The 18,232-nt window shown below is 41.8% G+C and overlaps 2 protein-coding genes across 11 annotated transcripts in view; one reads left to right on the top strand and one right to left on the bottom strand.

Annotated features, from left to right (window-relative positions):
* Positions 1-1,694, bottom strand: part of ntn1b (netrin 1b) — a 62,658-nt gene extending 60,964 nt beyond the window's left edge. The window contains exons 1-2 of one of the 3 annotated variants that reach the window (XM_008415454.3): positions 1,412-1,694; positions 234-1,342 (exon numbers count right to left, since the gene is read on the bottom strand). In XM_008415454.3, the coding sequence (XP_008413676.1) occupies positions 234-1,248 (1,015 nt within the window). In that variant the 5' untranslated portion in view covers positions 1,249-1,342; positions 1,412-1,694. The remainder of the gene's footprint in view (positions 1-233; positions 1,343-1,411) is intronic. The other 2 variants (XM_008415453.3, XM_008415455.3) reach the window with 2 other exon arrangements.
* Positions 1,695-2,769: 1,075 nt separating this feature from the next.
* LOC103468393 (phosphoinositide 3-kinase regulatory subunit 5-like) lies at positions 2,770-18,143 on the top strand. Of its 8 annotated transcripts, none has more exons than XM_017306046.2 (20): positions 2,770-2,974; positions 5,327-5,390; positions 6,627-6,982; positions 9,835-10,025; positions 10,420-10,520; positions 10,608-10,676; positions 10,790-10,928; positions 12,154-12,223; positions 12,310-12,487; positions 12,579-12,747; positions 13,478-13,546; positions 13,633-14,447; positions 14,530-14,655; positions 15,054-15,188; positions 15,278-15,371; positions 15,476-15,552; positions 15,645-15,738; positions 15,955-16,034; positions 16,957-17,072; positions 17,187-18,143. In XM_017306046.2, exons 3-20 carry the CDS (start codon positions 6,957-6,959, stop codon positions 17,332-17,334), a joined length of 2,697 nt encoding a protein of 898 aa, XP_017161535.1. In that variant the 5' UTR covers positions 2,770-2,974; positions 5,327-5,390; positions 6,627-6,956; the 3' UTR covers positions 17,335-18,143. The 8 variants fall into 8 exon arrangements, with proteins under 8 accessions (XP_017161535.1, XP_081465827.1, XP_017161537.1 ...); XM_081609702.1 differs by lacking the exon at positions 5,327-5,390 and having other exon boundaries at positions 2,772-2,974; positions 13,633-13,765; positions 13,853-14,447; XM_081609701.1 differs by lacking the exon at positions 5,327-5,390 and having other exon boundaries at positions 6,899-6,982.
* The last annotated feature ends 89 nt before the right edge of the window (positions 18,144-18,232 follow it).

The raw sequence follows: 18,232 nt of genomic DNA, 5'->3' as shown, positions 1-18,232 counted from the left end.
AATTGTCGTAAAAAAAAAAATAACTCAAATTTAAACACATTTGTTCACGAAAACGATTTTTAAAGAAACTTTTTCTTTGGATACGGACACAGTTTCTACTCAGAAACAGTGATTCTTATCAACCAAAATTAATTGTGTCCAATTGTTTAATTGCTTAAATTCGAATAATGTAAATTTTTTTTATCGGTGTAAATTCCAGTCAGAATTAAAAAAAAAGAGAGGCTTTGACTTACCGACGCACTCGTTGGCCTCCCGGGCCGTGGCGCGCTGCCACGGCCGGTCGTAGTGGAACGGCTTGCACCTGTCGCACTCCGGCCCCGCCGTATTGTGCTTGCACTCGCACACCAGGTTCCCCTCGCGGTCTTTGACGCACTTCGACGCGTGCCCGTTGCACTTGCACCGTCCGCCGACCTGCAGGTCCGACACGGCGTAGAAGTAGGAGTCGCGCGCCAGCTCCGAGTCGTCCTCGTTCTCGTCGCCGAACGTGTGCAGGCGGCTGAAGATCACCTTGATGTCGGTGGCCGTCACCCAGTCCTGCAGCACCGGCGAGTTGTCGAAGTCGTGCGCCGACGGCCGTCCGTCCAGGGTGCTGAAGGCGATCAGGCCGCCGGTCAGCGGGTGCATGTCGGTGTGGGAGTCCGTGCAGATCGCCTCTTGCTCGTTCTGCTTGGTGATCGTCGCCTTGTTCTGCCGGTTGTACATCTTCTTGCACTGCGTGGAGTAAAACTGGAACGGAACCCACGACTTGCCGTAGTCCATTGACTTGTAGATCGCCATGGACTCGGGTCTGGGCGAGCAGAACTGCAGGCTCACGTAGGTGACCTCGAACTTTTTCCCAAGCGACAGCGTGAGGGTGACGTTCTGCGGGTACTGCGCGTAGTTCTCCGACTGCCAGCAGGTAAGGTTGTGCGGGTTGTTGAGGTCCGTCAGGTAGGCGGGCGGGTGGGACTTCTTGGGGTCCGCGGCGTCGCACGTGTGGCAGTCCCGCGTGCGCTCCTCGCCCTTCTCGGTCACCACGCAGTAGCGGGCCGCCGGCGCGCCGCAGGTGCTGGACACGCGCACGTCCTTCCCGAAAGCGGAGTTGACGAAGTCGGGGATGCACCTCCGCGGGTTCCCGTTCTCGTCGTAGCACGGGTCCGGCGGGGAGGACTGCGCGGCGAACATGCTCAGCCCGTATCCCGCGGAGGCGCGTCCGGCCAGCGCGCAAGCTGTCAGCACGGCGACCCACGTCTCCAAAAGCCGTCTCATGGTGGGACTTAATCTGAGCGCCGCGGGGGGCCGATGCGCTGCAAACACACGGGAAGGCACGGTTATCACCCCCAACAGCACCTGCGGCAAAACACTGAGAGAAAATGAATCAGGACGATTGGATGGAAAGGTTGCTGAATGTTTTTTTGAGAAATAACCTTACAAGGGGAAAGAAAAACTCCACCCAGACCACCACCTCTCAAATGGACAGCTCAGGCTGAAAGAGTTGGAGGTCCCCCCACAGAATTTGGAGGAGGAAAAGAAAAAAAACAGCCTTTATCCAGTTTACGCACGAAACAAAAAGGTGCAATAGACTCTCCCTCCTTTCTGGAAATAAGAGAGAGAAAAAATAGAAGAAGAGAGAAAATAAATGGCAAATGCCCAACTGGCTGCCTGCCTCTGCCTCAGTCGGTCCACTCTGTCACACCTCTGCCCACCTCTATCACTGTCTGTCCCATTCCCTCTCTATTCTGATGGGAGGGGGGAGAAAAGAGGAGTCCACCAGCGTCTGAACGCTGGAAACGGATCTCTGCTTGTGTAAAAGGAAACGGCGCCATCTTCTGGTAAAATATCGGAACTACGTGGATATTGTGTCTTTCATGTATCATCAATTCCTCAAAATAAGTATGTCGAAATGGGGTCCAACTGACCCCACACACGTAAAACCTGTATTATTTTCCATAGACCTCTACGTTTGCCTCAGTCCTCGCACGCACAAGGGTTAAGTCTTTTTTTTATCCCCCAGAAAGTTTTTTTTTTTTTTTTTTTTTTTGCAAAAAATAAGAGACTTATGTCATTATTTTAGGAAAGTGACAGTATTCACAACAATATAATAATATATAAAACATATTTGAACGTTGCATAAAAGTGCAATATTCTTTCCCAGTCATCTCAGGAAACATTCATTTTATAGAGCTTTGTGACACGTGGAAATAAAATATTCCAATCTTTTATTTTGTTCAAATTTAATTATTATGGAGTGTGCGACAAGAAACCCCAAAATTCAACGCCCCAGAAAATTAGAATATCACGTCAGACCAAATTAAAAAGAATGTTTTTAGCAAAAATGTCAGGATTGTGAAAAGTTCATGAATTTCTATGTGCTCAGTATTTGGTTGGGGCTCCTTTTGTATGAATTATGCTGTGGCCTTGAGGCGATCAACCTGTGGGATTGTGCAGGTGCAATGGAAGACCAAGTTGCTTTGACAGCTGCCTTCAGGTCATCTGCCTTGTTGGGTCTGGTGTCTTTCATCGTCCTCTTGACGATACTCCATAGATTCTCTAGCCAGGGGAGTTTGCTGGCCAATCAAGAACAGGAACACTATGGTCATTGAAGCATTGAAGACGATGTAAAGCTCAAAAAAGACAATTTTATGTAATAAAATTGTCACTTTAATATGCTTGGATATAGAACTCTGTGTATCCAAGCTTCTTTAGCAATGATCTTTTTGTGGCTTACTGTTCTGGTTGTGTAGCCGACTGACCCAGAGTGAGAGATAGTTCAAAGGCTCAGAAAACCTTTGCAGGTGTTTTGAGTTAATCAGCTGATTAGGTTGGGATATTATGCGTTTCCATTCATTACCTTTTGAACAACAGTCTAATTCACTGAGACACTGAAATTTTTGGTTTTCACTCTCTGTAAGCCATAACCATCAAAATTACAAAAAAACAAAAGCTTAGAACATGTCACTCTCTGTGTGATGAGTTTTACTTAATAAGATGGCAGGTAAGAAATATTACCCTTTTACTCAATTTTCTAATTTTTATTTATTTATTTTAGATGTACGAGTAGAATACAAGCGAACGCTTAAAATGTTGTGTCAGGCGGTTTCCATGCTTGCAGAAAATGTTTAAATGTAACTCTTCTTTGGCCGCACTGATGTTAGATTAGAGCTGCAACCATGCAGAACTTTCATTTTGTAGCAGCGGTGCTAGTTTCCTGCTCCTCCATTATCGATATGTTTTCTGTTTTCTCAGTTCTGTGTGGTTAAGTCTAATTTCTTTTCGCTGCACTGCTGCTAACAAAAACTGTTAGATCTGAATCTAACAATGGCTGTGGCCCATTTTATTCAAGTCGACTTTAATCGACTTGAATAAAATGTCAGTATTTCTGTGCTGAATTTATGTTGTCAGCTTATTTAATTGAATTCTTACTAATCGTGAAGATAATTTTGCTCATCGGTTAATCGGAAAACATTAATGAAATAAACTTTATATCAGATCTAACAAAGTGGCATGCAACGCTTTACTCTGAAACCACAGCTAAAAAAAAGAAAAAAAAAAAAAAAAGAAAAAAAGTAAAAGACAACCACATCTGAGAACATTGGCAACCACAGCTTCATCAACATGCTGTTTCTTTTCTAGCAGGGTGTTAGCATTAACATTGTTTTAAGCTAGCTCAAGCTGTTAAACTGCTAAAAAATATATTTTTCCAATGTAAAACGTTTCATAATTGGAAGTCTTATGATATTAATTTGTACAGTTAATACAAGTTTTTTGCCTTTAAAATAGCAATATATAACTTTTATGGAGAGAAACAAATGAGACGGACAGACTACAAGTACCGATCTCCTCCATATCCTCCCTCAATTAGCTCTACTGTCTGAAAAAATACCTGACTCCGGACCAACAACAACCAATCAGAACCAGGAGGAGGAGGGGCTTACATCTGTCAACCAATCTCCAATGCTTCCAGCTAAATATGATAATTGAGGAGAAACAATTTACCGTTACAGAAAACCCGTTTATCCGCCGCCATCGGTGGCCATGCTAACTAGCTTTAGCATTCACAACAGGATTTGCTAGGTAATGGAGAGACAGGGATGATTGACAACGATGAGGCCCGCCTCCTGGCTCTGATTGGTTGTTCCTAGTTAGAACTGGGAGCACTGGGAGGAGACGAAGGAATTAGATTTTTTTGTATGTTTTGTCTCATAACATACAATTGGAATCTATGTAAGTAACTTTCAATTTGTCTCTATTATTATTGGATTAAATGAAAAATGTTTTCTTCTTTGTTTTTGTAAAGTGCCTTTAGACTATATTTGTTCTTAATTGGTGCCATACATGTCCTGAATTTAACCAAATCATATTATTCTCACTGACACATGTTGTTTTTGTGGTAAGATTTAGAAAACAAACGTGTTGAATGTTACTTAAACACTTCAAAATATAACAAATTACATTTTTATGAGATTCTAAAAACATTTTAGCTTTCATATTTTAGCAATATGTGAGAATTTTTTATAAATAATCAAAAAGCCTGAAGCAATTTTTAGCATGTTACAGTTGTCATAGCAGGACAAAAATAGCAACTGAGAGCAGCTAAAAGAAGTACTGCTCATTTTAGATACACTCAACTACATCAGCATTTCATCTAAAAACCAACCTGACAACATTTTAAGTAAAAAGGAAAAAAAAAACTGGAATTGATTTTTTTTTTATTTTTTATTTTTTTTTTAATTATTGATCCAGATTTTCTGCTCACACATAAAATCAGGAACTTGTGTTTCCATTTTCATATCCTCCAGTGTGTGTGGGGTAACAATATTTATTATAAAATATATTTAACTTTAATTGTATGCTTCTGGGACAACATGTTTTTTCAAATAAAATTTTGGGGTCGATCGTGACTCATTTTTAAGAAACTAGTCCTTTAGCACGCTAACTATTGCTCACAGGTAGGTGGCGCCCTTGCATGATGTATGAAATCTAGTTTTTTATGTTGGTGTAAAAATACACTTCAAGACGTTGTCCGGGGCCCAATCACTAGGCGTCATTGAGCTGAAACTACTCTTGAAAAGGATATTGATATATAATGCTTTCTGGAAATAATGATGACATTTATAAACTTCTTTTAATGCAAACATGATATTTAAGCTTGCAGGAAAACCAAGATAAAATGCATAAATGAGCACTGAAAAAGAAATAAACAAAAGAAAAACTACACCTGAAATTTCACTGAAAAGCTTAAAAACAGAAATATGTCACTTAAAAATCAAAAGGAACTGACTGATGGTGAAAGAAAGTACTTTCAGTTCATGGCTCTTTTTAACAAAAATGATTTGGTATTTCCCAGTTGATGTGTGTGGAAACCAAAGTGCAGCCAGTGGAACAACCTTCATCAGCGATGATTTAAAATGGTCAGTTGATAAAAGTTGCTGTTTTTGTTGACGTCTTGTCGTTCACTCAGTCGCAACTTCTGCAAACTTAAGTCCTGATATCATGTTTTACTAAAAGGAATAGTTTTTTCCTTCTTTTTTTAATTTTGATGTCATGAACTTACACAAGACCTCTTAGCAACGCACCGTCTTTCCTGTTACGGACACTCTGGGGAAGATGGGTAACTTCCAGTAATGCATAATTATTTCCTGTTGTAGAATGGTTGAATTAAAAAAATTCAAAATGTATTAGAACTATTTGTTCTAGAAAACAAAAAGGAAATATTGTTTCAAAGGTTATTTGTCATCTCTTTCCATGGAAAGTGCTCTACAATGGTCTAGGTGAGAAAAAAAAATAACGGGTACCTGTTTTGACAAAACGTCTTTTTAACTTGGAAAACTGCTGAGGGCATCTTCCTATAGGACACTGGTTATTCAAAAATAAAACCTAAATTTCGGGTGTTTGGCTGAAATGTCCAGTCTGTTGCCTGTTCTGATCTCAATCTTCTCAAAGGTCAGTTGAAGGAACAAATGTTAACCAGTTTGTAGCATTGGTAACGCTTTATTTGAAGGGGAGACTGACATGACATGACACCTGGTATGAACACGAAGGAGACTTTATGAGTGTTTATGACTGTTGTCATGAAGTGTCATTCGATAAATGACATTCTTAATACAAAGTTGACACTTTGGATCGACTTTTAATACAAGCTTTAATGAAACTTTGTATTAAAAGTTTCATTATTTACTGAATAATGCGAAGTTGGCACTTTTAAGGAGCTTTTAATGCACTTTCAGGGCACATCTGCGTTAAAAGCGTCACTATTTACCGAATGACATTCATGACAACAGTCATAAACATTTCTGAAGAATCGCTCAGACGGTAGCTTTTTTGTTGTTGTTGCTTAAGCAAGTCAGATATTTTGAAGAGGTCCCAATTTTAGAAGGATAAAACAAAAAGCTGAGTGTCATCTGCATAGAAGTGATGACATTATAAAATCTATTAATAATCTGTCCATGAGGCTACAAAAGTGGGCCCAAAACAGGAGCCTTGTGGTGCCAAGACACAGTTTTTGAGGGTTTAGTCCCCCAAATCCTCTGAAATCCAGTCGAACCGGCAAAGCCTGCCTCATTTTGTCACGCGCTGCTTTTCCATTGTCATCTGATTTGTCTATTCCTAAACCTCAACGCTGTTGTGTGTTTCTTGGTACATTTGAGATCTACACTAAAACCTTAGACCAGAAGTGAGGTGAACTTTCTTTCCCCTTTGTCTGAACATGAGCAGAAGCTAGCAGGGGGTCAGGGCTGTACCTGATCCTGATTGGCTTAGATGACCGCTCGCTGTCAGACAGAAGGCCCCGCCTCCAGCAGCAGCTGTGCATAATGTAAAACCACTTCAGCAAAAAGACTCAGACAGTTCCTGTTTTGCTGCACTTGCCATCTTGAGTGTGCAGTTAAAGGGTCCGTAAAAAAAAAAAATGCACCAACAGGAGGATGTGGCGCTGGTATTTCCCCCTGCCGGCGCCTCTCAGCTGTAGTTGATAAAGGATGATCCAGGACGGCCATAATTATTGGTAAGTTTTGTTTTTCTCAAATAATTTAATTTCCTTTGGAGGGAAAAAAAAAAGATACTATTTGTGTTATACTCTGTCTTATTTAGGTGTTTGAAGTTGCATTTCTGATATATTTATACATATATATACATATATATATATATATATTTTAGTTTTTACTACACAGCCTCTCTACAGGAGAAGCGAGCCTATTTCATAAAGCTTACACAACAACTGCACACTGTTTTTCAAGCTCTACATGTTTCCTGTTCCCCTTCCTATTAAGTCTGTGCCAGTTTGATCAGGACGTCACACATTTGTGCGCGCATGAATTTTGATCCTTTTAGGCTCAATTAAGCAGCCTAAAGACTCGGTGAGTCTTCAAACCTGACGACATGAGGCCTCAGTTGGCGTTTTCGCTTCGTGACAGGTCAGGTTTTACACAGAAGTGCCGGACAATGCTGCCTGACTTACTTACAAACAGATCGCCACCTGCTTCCTCCGTGGACAATTCACCATCTGACTTTGTCGAAGTGGGACATTTCAGGCACTTTTGAGGAAGGAGAAGTTGAGAGTGGAAAATATATTTAAAAGTCACTCTGTACCTTGATGTCAAACTGCTGAAGGCTTGCGGCCATCTGCCACAACTAACTAGTGGTTTGAGAAGACAAGAGGAGAGGGGCACAAAAAAGAAACGGAGAAACTGATGTAAGAGTACTTTCTCTATTGTAGAGAAGTAAAAAAAAGTTTCAAGCAGTGAAAAGGCAACGTTTAGTGGTTGGTAGCTTTGTGTCAGCACCTCTTCCAGGAAGGCAGAACAGTCAAACAGATCGCCAGGCCAGATGCAGCTTCTGTGGAGAGAAAACGCACAAGAGACAACATCAAGTCGACTGTTAAAGCGGCAGCGAGTGATGCAAAAATGCACTGTACTAGGAGAAGAAAGAAGGTGAGCGAGAAGGCTAAAATAGAATAGAAAAACCTAGTGCAGAAATTCAGGTGTGAAAGTAACAACAAGCAAGTCAGAGCGTGTAGATTCACACGAGGTAAAAATATGACAACAGAAAATAGTCTAAGAACAAAACAATACAGTCATTCAAGAAATGACTGAGTAGGATCATTTGCGGTCAAAAGGAAGGTAAAGTGTACCCCAAGGTACAAAAAAGATGTTATTAAAGCTACAGAATGCAGCTTTTACAAAAATATGTTATTTGTTAAGACTGTCTTTGTTGTGACAGTATAATATGAGACAGATGATCTGTGAAAAGATCAGTCTGCACCTCCTCCCTGAACTACTACTGCCTTCTGAAGAAGTGCACCGCTCCAGACCAGAAACAACCAATCAGAGTCTGGGAGAGTGTCTCAGCGCTGTCAATCATCCTCGTGAATGTGCTGAACATGTGCTAATGGCGGAGAAACGACTTACCGTTCCAGGACAACTGTCAATCCACCGTCATCGGTGGCTATGCTAACTAGCCTTAGTATGATTGACGGCGCTAAGACCCACTTCCTGACTCTGATTGGTTGTTTCTGGTTAGCACTGGAAGCACTGGGAAAAAGCAGAGGAACTAACATTTATCTCATACCATACTGTCACGACATCTCAGTTTTATCAAATATGCAAAAAAAACCTATTTCTTAAAAATAAGTCATATCCTGTTGCTTTAAGGCAGCACTCATAAAAACTATACTCGGTAAGCTATATTTTTTGTTTGTTTGTTTCTTACAGCTGGATCATATTTTATTTAAATTGTTGTGTAAATACCCTTCTGGTTCCACTCACAAAGCACTTTAAGCTCAACAACAAAGCTGATTAAAGTCCTGTAGAAGAACACTCACTGTGACGTACAAACGGGTCAGGGAATGAATGATAAAAATTAAGCAAACAACCTATAAATACGAATACAAAATTAGCATAAGACAAGTCTACATTCACGGTGAAGGGAAACTCCATCAAGTTCCAAATTTCCATTGTCAGTAGAACCACTGAAAACATCTTGTCTGATGATCCGAGGGAAGAAATTGGACTAAAATCATTTTAAATTGATTTCATAGAAACCAACTGAAATGTTTGTCTTCTTTAACTGGACCAGTCATAAAAATCAAGTGGTGGCATCAGTAGAGTTGGGGAAGCTAATCCCAAAAAGCACAACGTCACTTTTTAATAGAAAATATTTCTCTTCATAACCAGAAAAGGCTGGATTTCACCCCCAAACTCTACTTGACTATGAATTTTTATCCCCAATCATGTCAAATTACTTCTTTAAGTCATCCACAGATTTATAGTCCTGCAGGCCGAATATTCTTTCTTGTTGACATCTGGTCAGTTTTTTTTTTTTTGAGTACAGTAGGCCCAGCCCTGGCTATTTAAAGCAGCAATAACTTTGTCAGTACCGAACTGGTATACTTAAACCACAACCTTCGAGTTACTGAGTCAAATATGTTCCTGAAGATTTACAGCTTGGTTACTTTTTTTATTGATTTTTGAGCTTTTAAGTGTAGCCTGATGGGAAAACGTTTCGTGGAGGATCTGAAAGGAAGTAGACCTGCAAGGTTTCCATCCCAGGTCTGAGTCATAAAAAAAAATCGGATGTGGACGACTAATTTTAAGCAGAAAAAGTAGAAGCTGTGGCGTCCGTTTTCCACCAGCTCATCTCCGGTCCACTCTGATGGTCTGTGACTCACTAATGGGAAGTGTCAGGCTGGTTTCAGTGCTGACATCTGCGTCCGAGCACTTGTTTTCTGCGTGAGCGAACCTTTCATGTCAAGCTCGGTCTGTTTTTGTCGCTGGGATGGAGCAAACAATGATTATTATTTACTGACACCGTCAGCAACAGGAAGTTGGGTCGACTGACGGGACCTTTTCGGTTCACCAGGAACAGAGGCAAACGGAAAGGACTTCCTCTTTGTTTGTCTTTTTTTCTTCTTCTTCTTACATCTGTGGATGTTGGGATGGTCTTGCAGACGATGGAGCAGAGCTCGTGCACGGAGGACCGCATCCAGCATAGTCTCGAGCGCTGCCTCTGTCACCTGGGAGTCGACTCTCCCGATAAGAAGCTCTGGAATGGTAAGATACGAAAAATATTTGCTTTCAGTGTTAATGTTATGAAACGAACGTCTGTAGGATGGAAAAAAATATACACATATAAATTATGAGACGACTAGCTAGCTAAAGCTAACTGCATGAAGACGTCTGGTTAGAGAAAGTGGGAAATGAAAGTGGTGACGCGCGCGCGGAATCATCCCACACCAGTTTTGAAATAATCTAGTTTCATTCATAAAGTCACAGAGAAGAGAAACCGGGGTGTGGATGATATGGGTGGCATTCACCACTTCTTTGTGTGTATGAATCGTCGGAACAACCTGTTAGCGGATTTACATCAGAGTGAACCCCCACGAACAAACAAAAGAGAACCGCGCCTCGGCTCACAGGTTGTGTCTGCTTTTGTCTTTCGAATAAGCTGGACTGTGCATAAGCCGCTGGTGTTTGGAGGAACTTGTGAAGAGGCATCCCCACAACTTCCTCATCCTTTTGCAGAAAATACTGCAAAAAACAAAGGAGGCGAGTTAAAAAAAAAAAAAAAAAAAAAGCGCAACCCGCATCCACGTCTGAAATCTGTTTCAGTTCATATTTTGAATTGTTCCGCAGGTTCTGGAGGAGTGCCAGTATGAACTGGTGGTTCCCCTGACTCTCCTCTTCTCTGCTGCTCTTCTCAAAGTGAGTTTTGTGTGTGTTGAGAAAATTAAGGAACAAGTGCGCTCTGTTCCTTTTTTCCCCCAGTTTTGTTATGCATTCTGTCAGCATTTTTTTTCTCCCTTTCTCTTTTATAGAGCCCATACTTAGGCGCAGGATGCGGTGTCCTCCAGGAGGCCTACCTGTTGTTCCACCGGTTCCTGGCCTGGCCCGAGCCTTGCAGCTCCGCCAGCAAACGTTTGCTCGTCGTCATCGAGCAGGAGATTCGAGCACCAGGTGGAACAAACGTTTATGTAAAAATGCTTAGAAAACGTATTTGAATCTTCAAAAAATTTCGTTTCGTTTCACCTTTTCACATTTTTATTTTTTTGCCAGGACAGTTCATATTAAAACTGCAGAAGGTAACTTTTACAAGAATATATGTTTATATATATATATATATATATATATATATATATATATAATTAATTAATCAAAACTATCACCATGTCATGACAGTATAATGTGAGACAGAAAATCTGTGAAAAGATCGATTTACTCCACCTCCTCCCTGACCTACTTTTGCCTTCTCAAGAAATCTACCGCTCCTGCCTAAAAACAACCAATCAGAGCCAGAAGGAGGGTCTTAGTGCTGTCAATTACACTTGTGAACACGCTGCTAAATGTACTAATGGCGGAGAAACAGCTCACCATTACAGGAAAACTGTTTATCCACCGTCATCATCGGCTACACTAACTTCAGCATTCACGACATGCTTTGTTGACTGGGAGAAGCTGTATAGTAGCAGAGAGCAAGTCTTGACAATGCCAAAAGCCTCTGGGCTCTGATTGGTTGCTTCCAGTTAGCACCTGGAGAAGGCAGAGGAGCTTGACTTTTTCACAGATTGTGTCTCAAACTACACTGTCAGGACTGGCAGTTTCAACTCATATGTATAAAAAATATATTTTATAAAAGTTACAAACTGCAGGTTTTTACCAATAGTAACGTAAGTGTCTCCCAGTTAGCCAAAATAAGCACATTTTCATCGGGAGGTCCTTAAGGTAACAGGGGCTGTATTTTGTATAACAAAATTCAGTTTTCAGATGATGGTTTCAGTAATTTATGAAATGACAAAAGTTATCCTAGTCAAAACAAAACAACAAAAAAAGGTTCCTGTGTTCCTAATACAGTGGTATCCAAATCTTTTGACCATGTGGACCAAACTCATTCGTTTAAAAGTACAGTTGATCCCCCATCTATATGCAGATTTTTCTATATTTTTTCTGTGGCACGCAACTCCAACTTATTTGCAGAAATTTTGACAAAAAAAAACAAACAGAATATTGATGCAAAATGTTGCTTGCACCATAAAACAAAGGGAATAATTGATTAACCTCACTGCTTTCTTGTGGATGTTTCTAGCATTTTGCTTTGAGAAGCTTTTAGTTGTGGAGTCTGAACTATTAAAACATTTACAGAGCTATCGGATCCTGTTCACACTTTATTGCCTTTTTATTGCAGGTATTTCATTTCAGCGACTAGTAAGGACAGAGCAGGCTATTTCCTTTGACATTAAATGCTCTAAAACCTTGTAAGTACATAGTTCAGCTTCACGGTAACGAAAACGAAAATACAGTTATTGGATACATCTTAAATATCTATAAATGTCTGTATCAGAGTGGTCCTGTTGGTGAGTCCAGATGCTGACGCCCCCCAGGAGGTCCAGCTGACCTCTGAGCAGCTCAGCACTATGCATTACTCCAGCAGGAACACCATAACAACTCTTATCCTGCATAGCTTTCAGGCTACTTTTGGTACCAGACTGGACCTGCGGGTTCTCCACACAGCCCTGCAGGTAAACACCCAAAAACACGGATGACATTTTAGTTGTCGTACCACTTTGTCCTTGTCTTTTTTAAAGAATGTCCTTCTTGATTTAACCTCAGGAGAAAGAGCTGTATGAGCTGGAGCAGATTTATGAGACGATAACCGGCAGCATGGAGGCGGCGACCTCTGTGGCGGATCACATGGCTGCCAGGGAGGGACTACTCCGAAGCTTGGAGAAGCTCAGAGAAAGTCTCTCTGTCCCTTCTGGTGATGGTTGCTCAGAGACTGGTGAGGCACAAAGACAAGCCCCATATACAGTGCCTTCCAAAACTATTCTCCTTTTCCAAATTTAGTTAAGATGCATCCTCAAGTTTCAAAGTATTTTATTGGGGTTTTGCATAGCTGCCCAAGACAAAGCAGTGCATAGGTTTGTGAAATGTTTTCTCCATATGTATATGCATTCAGGCTCCCTGAGACAGAACAGTAAGCCTTCTGTGATTTGTCTGCACCACCTTTACTCATCTATAGACTAATATGTCTGGGCTTTCCATTGTTTGTTGAGAAATAGCTCAAACTCCATCAGATTGGTTGGAAAGTACCTGTGGTTATGACGTCTTGCCACAGTTGCTCAATAGGACTGACTGGGCTGACTAAGTTTTGGATCTAAAGCATTCCATCATTTCTCTGGCTGTAAGTTTAGAGTTGTTATCCAGCTGGAAGATGAACCTCCAACCCCCTTTCAGGTCTTCTGTAGTCTGTTGAAGGTTTTCTTCCTGTATTGCCTTGAATTTAGCTCCTTCCATCTCCCCATCAACTCTGACCAGCTTTCCTGCCCTTGCTGAATAAAATGCAGTCAGACATCATGTTGCTTCTACCACCATGGTGGGATGGTGTTTACATAACAATGTGCATTAGCAGTCTTGTGCCACATGTTTTGTATTGAGCCCAAAAAGTTTAATTTATGACACATCTGATCAGAGCACCTTCTTCTACATGACTGGCTGGTTTCTCATTTTAGGGTCTTTAGAGAGCCTAACACTGCCCTACCCCAAATGCCACACATGCTTATGGGATGACGACAACTTCGGTAATTCAACACATTCCATCAACCCTTAGCTGCTGTGCATCAGTATCGTTTCCCCAACTCTTGTTCCTGTCTTCTCGTTCTTCCAGATGTTCTAAAAGACCTGCTTTCAGTCGACTCTGACCTGGACTCCCCTCCAGAATGTTTCCCCAAAATCGACGAGGATGACACTTTTGACACTAGCATCGACGAGGAAGACGAGCAGGACTCCTCAATCAAACGGTACGATCAGTTTCAAAGCCATCGGATCTCCACCACCTCGTCTTCCTCGAGGGACTCTACCTTCTCGGGATACTCTCTCTCCTCCAGTTGGTCCGTGCCGTCTGTTTCGTCGGGAGTGGAGAGCGACTTCAGCGAGGACACGGCGCACGAGGACACCGAGGAAGGGCAAGGCAGCCATCCGAGAGTCAGAAAGAAACCGAAGAAAAAGTCCAAATCCCTCTTGGGATTGGAGCGCTTCTCCTTGCTCTTCAAGACTCCGCACAGTCCGAGCACATCTCGCCGCGTCCAGAGCATGGGCTACAACGGAGACATCACCAAAGACTACCTGATGACAGGGGCACAGCTCAAACAGTCTGGGGCCCCCATGAGACATATTCGTCATCTCAATGTGTCCATGGCCCCCGTAGATACTTCCGCTCCGCAGAGGCACATCTGCGTCCGCAGGAGGCCAATTTTGAGCTGCGACGAGGGGAATGAGGCGGAAGCACTGACCGTTGTCAAGGTGGTCGCGTTCGGGGGTGACAGAGAGGCTGGGAGGCTCGCTCGGGCGTACAGCGACCTGCAGCAGAAAGAGAGAAGGTGTCCCCAGCTCACAAGGACGTGCAAACTGCAGTTTTTCTTTGTTCCCACCAAGAGAAAAACTGTGAGTCCAGGAACAGGACACATGCCTACAGAAGGGCAGGTACTGCTCCACAAGAGATTTGACGCTTTTACTTCAAAGAAATCATTCAGACGTCTTACTTAATTTTTCTTCATTGTGACAGGAGTCAAATTGCCAAGATGTGGATAACAGTACAACAGATATAGCCCAGATGTTGGGTATGATGGACCACTGGTATGAGCGCAACGTCTTCAGTCTGCTGAGCTTGTCCTCTGAAGTTCTCAGTGAGGTAAATGACTCCAGAATTATCATTGTTATGCAGAAGGAAATATAGGCTTGGAATGAATAACATGTGTTTTTGTAGAACCACCAGAAGCAAATCGTGGTTCTTTTTTAATTTGAATGCAGACTGAAGATGTAAGATTGAAGTTTACTGTGAAGAGCTAACTGGGGTGCCTCAATTATCTCACCAGTGAGGACGATGGTGAAGGATGGGAACTGTCTTTATTGGACGCAATATTTAATACATTAATTACTTTATCAAGTCATCTATTTATATCAGTATTTATTGCCAATTCTGGCAGGACCAGTCCAAAAGTGGCACTCCTTAGTTATGATATTTGTTTTTAAAAGCAAAATTTAGAGATCCCCTGCTGTTTCTTTTCCCCCTAATTTCCCACGACTCAGGCCCCTCCCAAGGAAGACGACATCTCTGGCGGCACCGGCGCCACGGAGCACCGTCTCCCCCTGCTGGCCGACTTGGTGCTCTATTACTGCAGACACGCCGATCAGCCTGTTCTGGTGCAGCTCTACCAGGCTGAGGTCAGAGGTCAACCTCAAGCAGCAACACGCATCGACCACATCGACCCCACCCCACTGTCTTAAATGTCCTGGTTCCTTCCTCTGCACAGCTGACCCTGGAAGGGGGAGAGAAGAGAAAGGAAGTGTTCATTCATTCCTTGGAGCTCGGACACACAGCTGGAGCCAGAGCTGTTAAATCCATGGGTTGGTCACACTCTGCAACACACACACACACACACACACATAAACAACAGCAACGAAAACACACCTGTTTGTGTAGATTCATACGTGTCGCATTGTTTCTGAAGGCGCTGCGAGCAAAAGGTTGGGAATAGATGAAGAGCGGGAGGCTGTTCCCCTCACCCTCAATGTGGCCTACAACAAGGTATTGTTCCTTTACGCTCGCTTCCTGCTTTGCAAACAAACGTTTCTATTTCCGCCAGCCCCAAACTAATCCCGACTGCGTCCTGTTTACAGGTGGCCGTCAGCGGGAGAAGCCACTGGATCCACAAAGAGGCGGTCTGCACCTCCATCAACCTTCAGAAGACATGTAGAGACTCCAAGCAGCTGGGTCAGTCTACACACCTATGGAGCTAAATTGGGGCCATAAAAGAAAGAATTTAAAATTGGGGGGGAAAACGGCTTGCCTATGAACAACCTTGATGGCCCTATTTTAGCTCCAGCCACACCCAATCTCTGCTGCTTCACCTTCTAAATGAAGTGCTTTAAGTTCATCTTCCAATTTTTTTTTCTTTGTTTGTTTGTGCTTTTTTTCTCCTCTATCCAGATTCTAAAGAAGGCCTGCAGCTGACAATGACAGAGGTTGTGAAGAAGCACAGCTCCAAATCTAAAAAGGGTTACAACCAGGTGAAGGCTGGTTTTATAGTTACACTCTCTACTTTGCAATCTTGTTTTAAAGCCACAACTCAGTAAAACCAGTCAATCTCACATCAGGAACAGTGAACCATCTACACAACATTGTGTCATGGTCAGCTTTTCTCTATTTTAGTGTAGATCATGATTTAATCGGGATAAAATCCACCCTCCTGAGAACAAACCTGCATGCACACTTTCCTCTAATGACATCACAGAAGGTATGAGGCAACAAGTCGGTTGGTTTGAGTAATTTTATGTGCAGGTTTTTTGTTTTTTCCTCCGTATTTGTATGTTTTAAACCAATTCTGCATTAAAAAGTGTTTACTTGCGCTCTGTGCAGCTGCAGCAAAACCGTAACTTGAGTTATGGTGACCGAGCAAACAGCGCAACGCGTCGCCAACTCCAAAACATGCCAATACAAAAACCAAAATGCGACAGAAAAACGTTGCAAATAATAAAAATGAAAAATGCCGCAATCACAAAAAAATGGAGGCAGAAATATGTTCATTCAACAAAACAAAAAATGCTGGAACTACAGACGAAAATAGAAGAAAAGGGGAAATGCAGCAAGTATGAAAAACTATGAAAAAGAAGCTGATAAGGCCACAAATTGGCAAAAACAACAGCAAGTATGAAAGTCACTACTCTGCCACAAAACTGGTTTCAGCTGTGCAGTTCAGCTCTTGTACCTCTTGTGATGTCATCAATAAAAATACAAACAGAGCCGAGTTTTCAGTGGGTTTTCTTATTCACTTCTGTTTAATATCCCTTTATTTTGTGTAATCCTGTGGAGAAAATCCATGCTTCTTTATCCACCTCCGTTTTTATTCTCGTTCATTCATCAGTAAAACTTGTGGATAGTTCCTTTAAAAAAATGAAAATAAAAATGGACTGACTCTTGTGTTCGGGGCAGATCTTGATATCAGAAGTGAAGGTGGACAAGATGCAAGTGACTGTTCAAGGGAATGGGAGCACGTTCGCCGTTTGCCTGGATCAAGACAAAAAGATGTTCATCCAAAGTGTGAAGAGGTAACGAAGTCCGTCGTTGGGTCGAGAGAAGTGGAACGTGTTATTTATTTTTTCCCTGCCCAAAGCAAGCTTTCTTGAAAATAAATGCGTTTTTAAACATTTGTTTGTCTTTAGGTGTGAGGTGTCGCTGTGCAGCAAACCAGGCAGCAGTTCAGACTGGAGGTCCTACAAAACACTACCGGGCCAAATCCAGCCCCTCCACCCGACGTTCTGCTCCCTGCTCTGCCTCCCCGTCACTGCCTTCTCCGCAGCGGGTCAGTGACCCCTGACCCCAGCTCCGTCTGACACATCCAGGACCCAAAGAACACACCACGGACAAAGAACGGGGTTTAACACTTAATTTCAAGAAGCCAATGTCTATTTATTAACAGTGTAACATTAAAAATACGTTTTGTGCTGTTGATATGTACATATCGTAATTTACAAAAGAAAAAAAAACAATTGACCGTTTTGTGTTAACACTTTGGTGTTAAAACTATTTTTTTACTGTCTTACGTCAGTAGTTTAAAAAAAATACAATTTGGTGCTCTGTTGGCGTCTTGGTTGATACCATAAACTGGTAAAGGTACATGTTGTAATATTTCCAAAGTTTTTTTTTCTGTGTGGTAGTTTTAGTCTACTCAACAAGTCAGATGAAGACGTCACTGTTTCCTCAGTTCCAGCCAGAAGTAGACACTCCTCATGGCTATGATCGCCGTAGTAATGTTTTGTTTTTTGTTGGGTTTTTTCTGAAATGACAACATACGACTTTAATGATGTTTAATAACACAAATCAGGTTCAACAAGTTCATATCTATTGTGATTTTTGTGGTAATTTTGATCAAGTTGAAGAGTTTAGAGGTAGTCCTTTATTTATCACTCTATCCACTTTGTACAGTTCAAAACTACGTGAATGGAAATTAAATGTGGTTCCACCACCGTACTAACTCATTAACACTGTTCTGATAGGTGAGAAATTTGTTTTGAACAAATAACTCCATCTTTGTACTTTGCAAAGTCTTTTTAGTTATTCAGAGTAAAAGGCAAATATTAAAGAATTGTAAGTCTGAGATTAAATTCTCTCACACATTATTCTGGCATTTAGAAAATAATAATTCTGATTATCCTAAGTGACCTAAAACAGAAACGTTGTATTTGATTTGACGTCAGACTAATGGAAA

The sequence above is a fragment of the Poecilia reticulata genome, chromosome 8 (assembly GCF_904066995.2).
Source record: "Poecilia reticulata chromosome 8, P_reticulata-male-v2, whole genome shotgun sequence".
Lineage (NCBI taxonomy): Eukaryota > Metazoa > Chordata > Actinopteri > Cyprinodontiformes > Poeciliidae > Poecilia > Poecilia reticulata.
The sequence above is the reverse complement of the archived record's forward strand: the minus strand, read 5'-3'. Positions and strand labels throughout refer to the sequence as shown.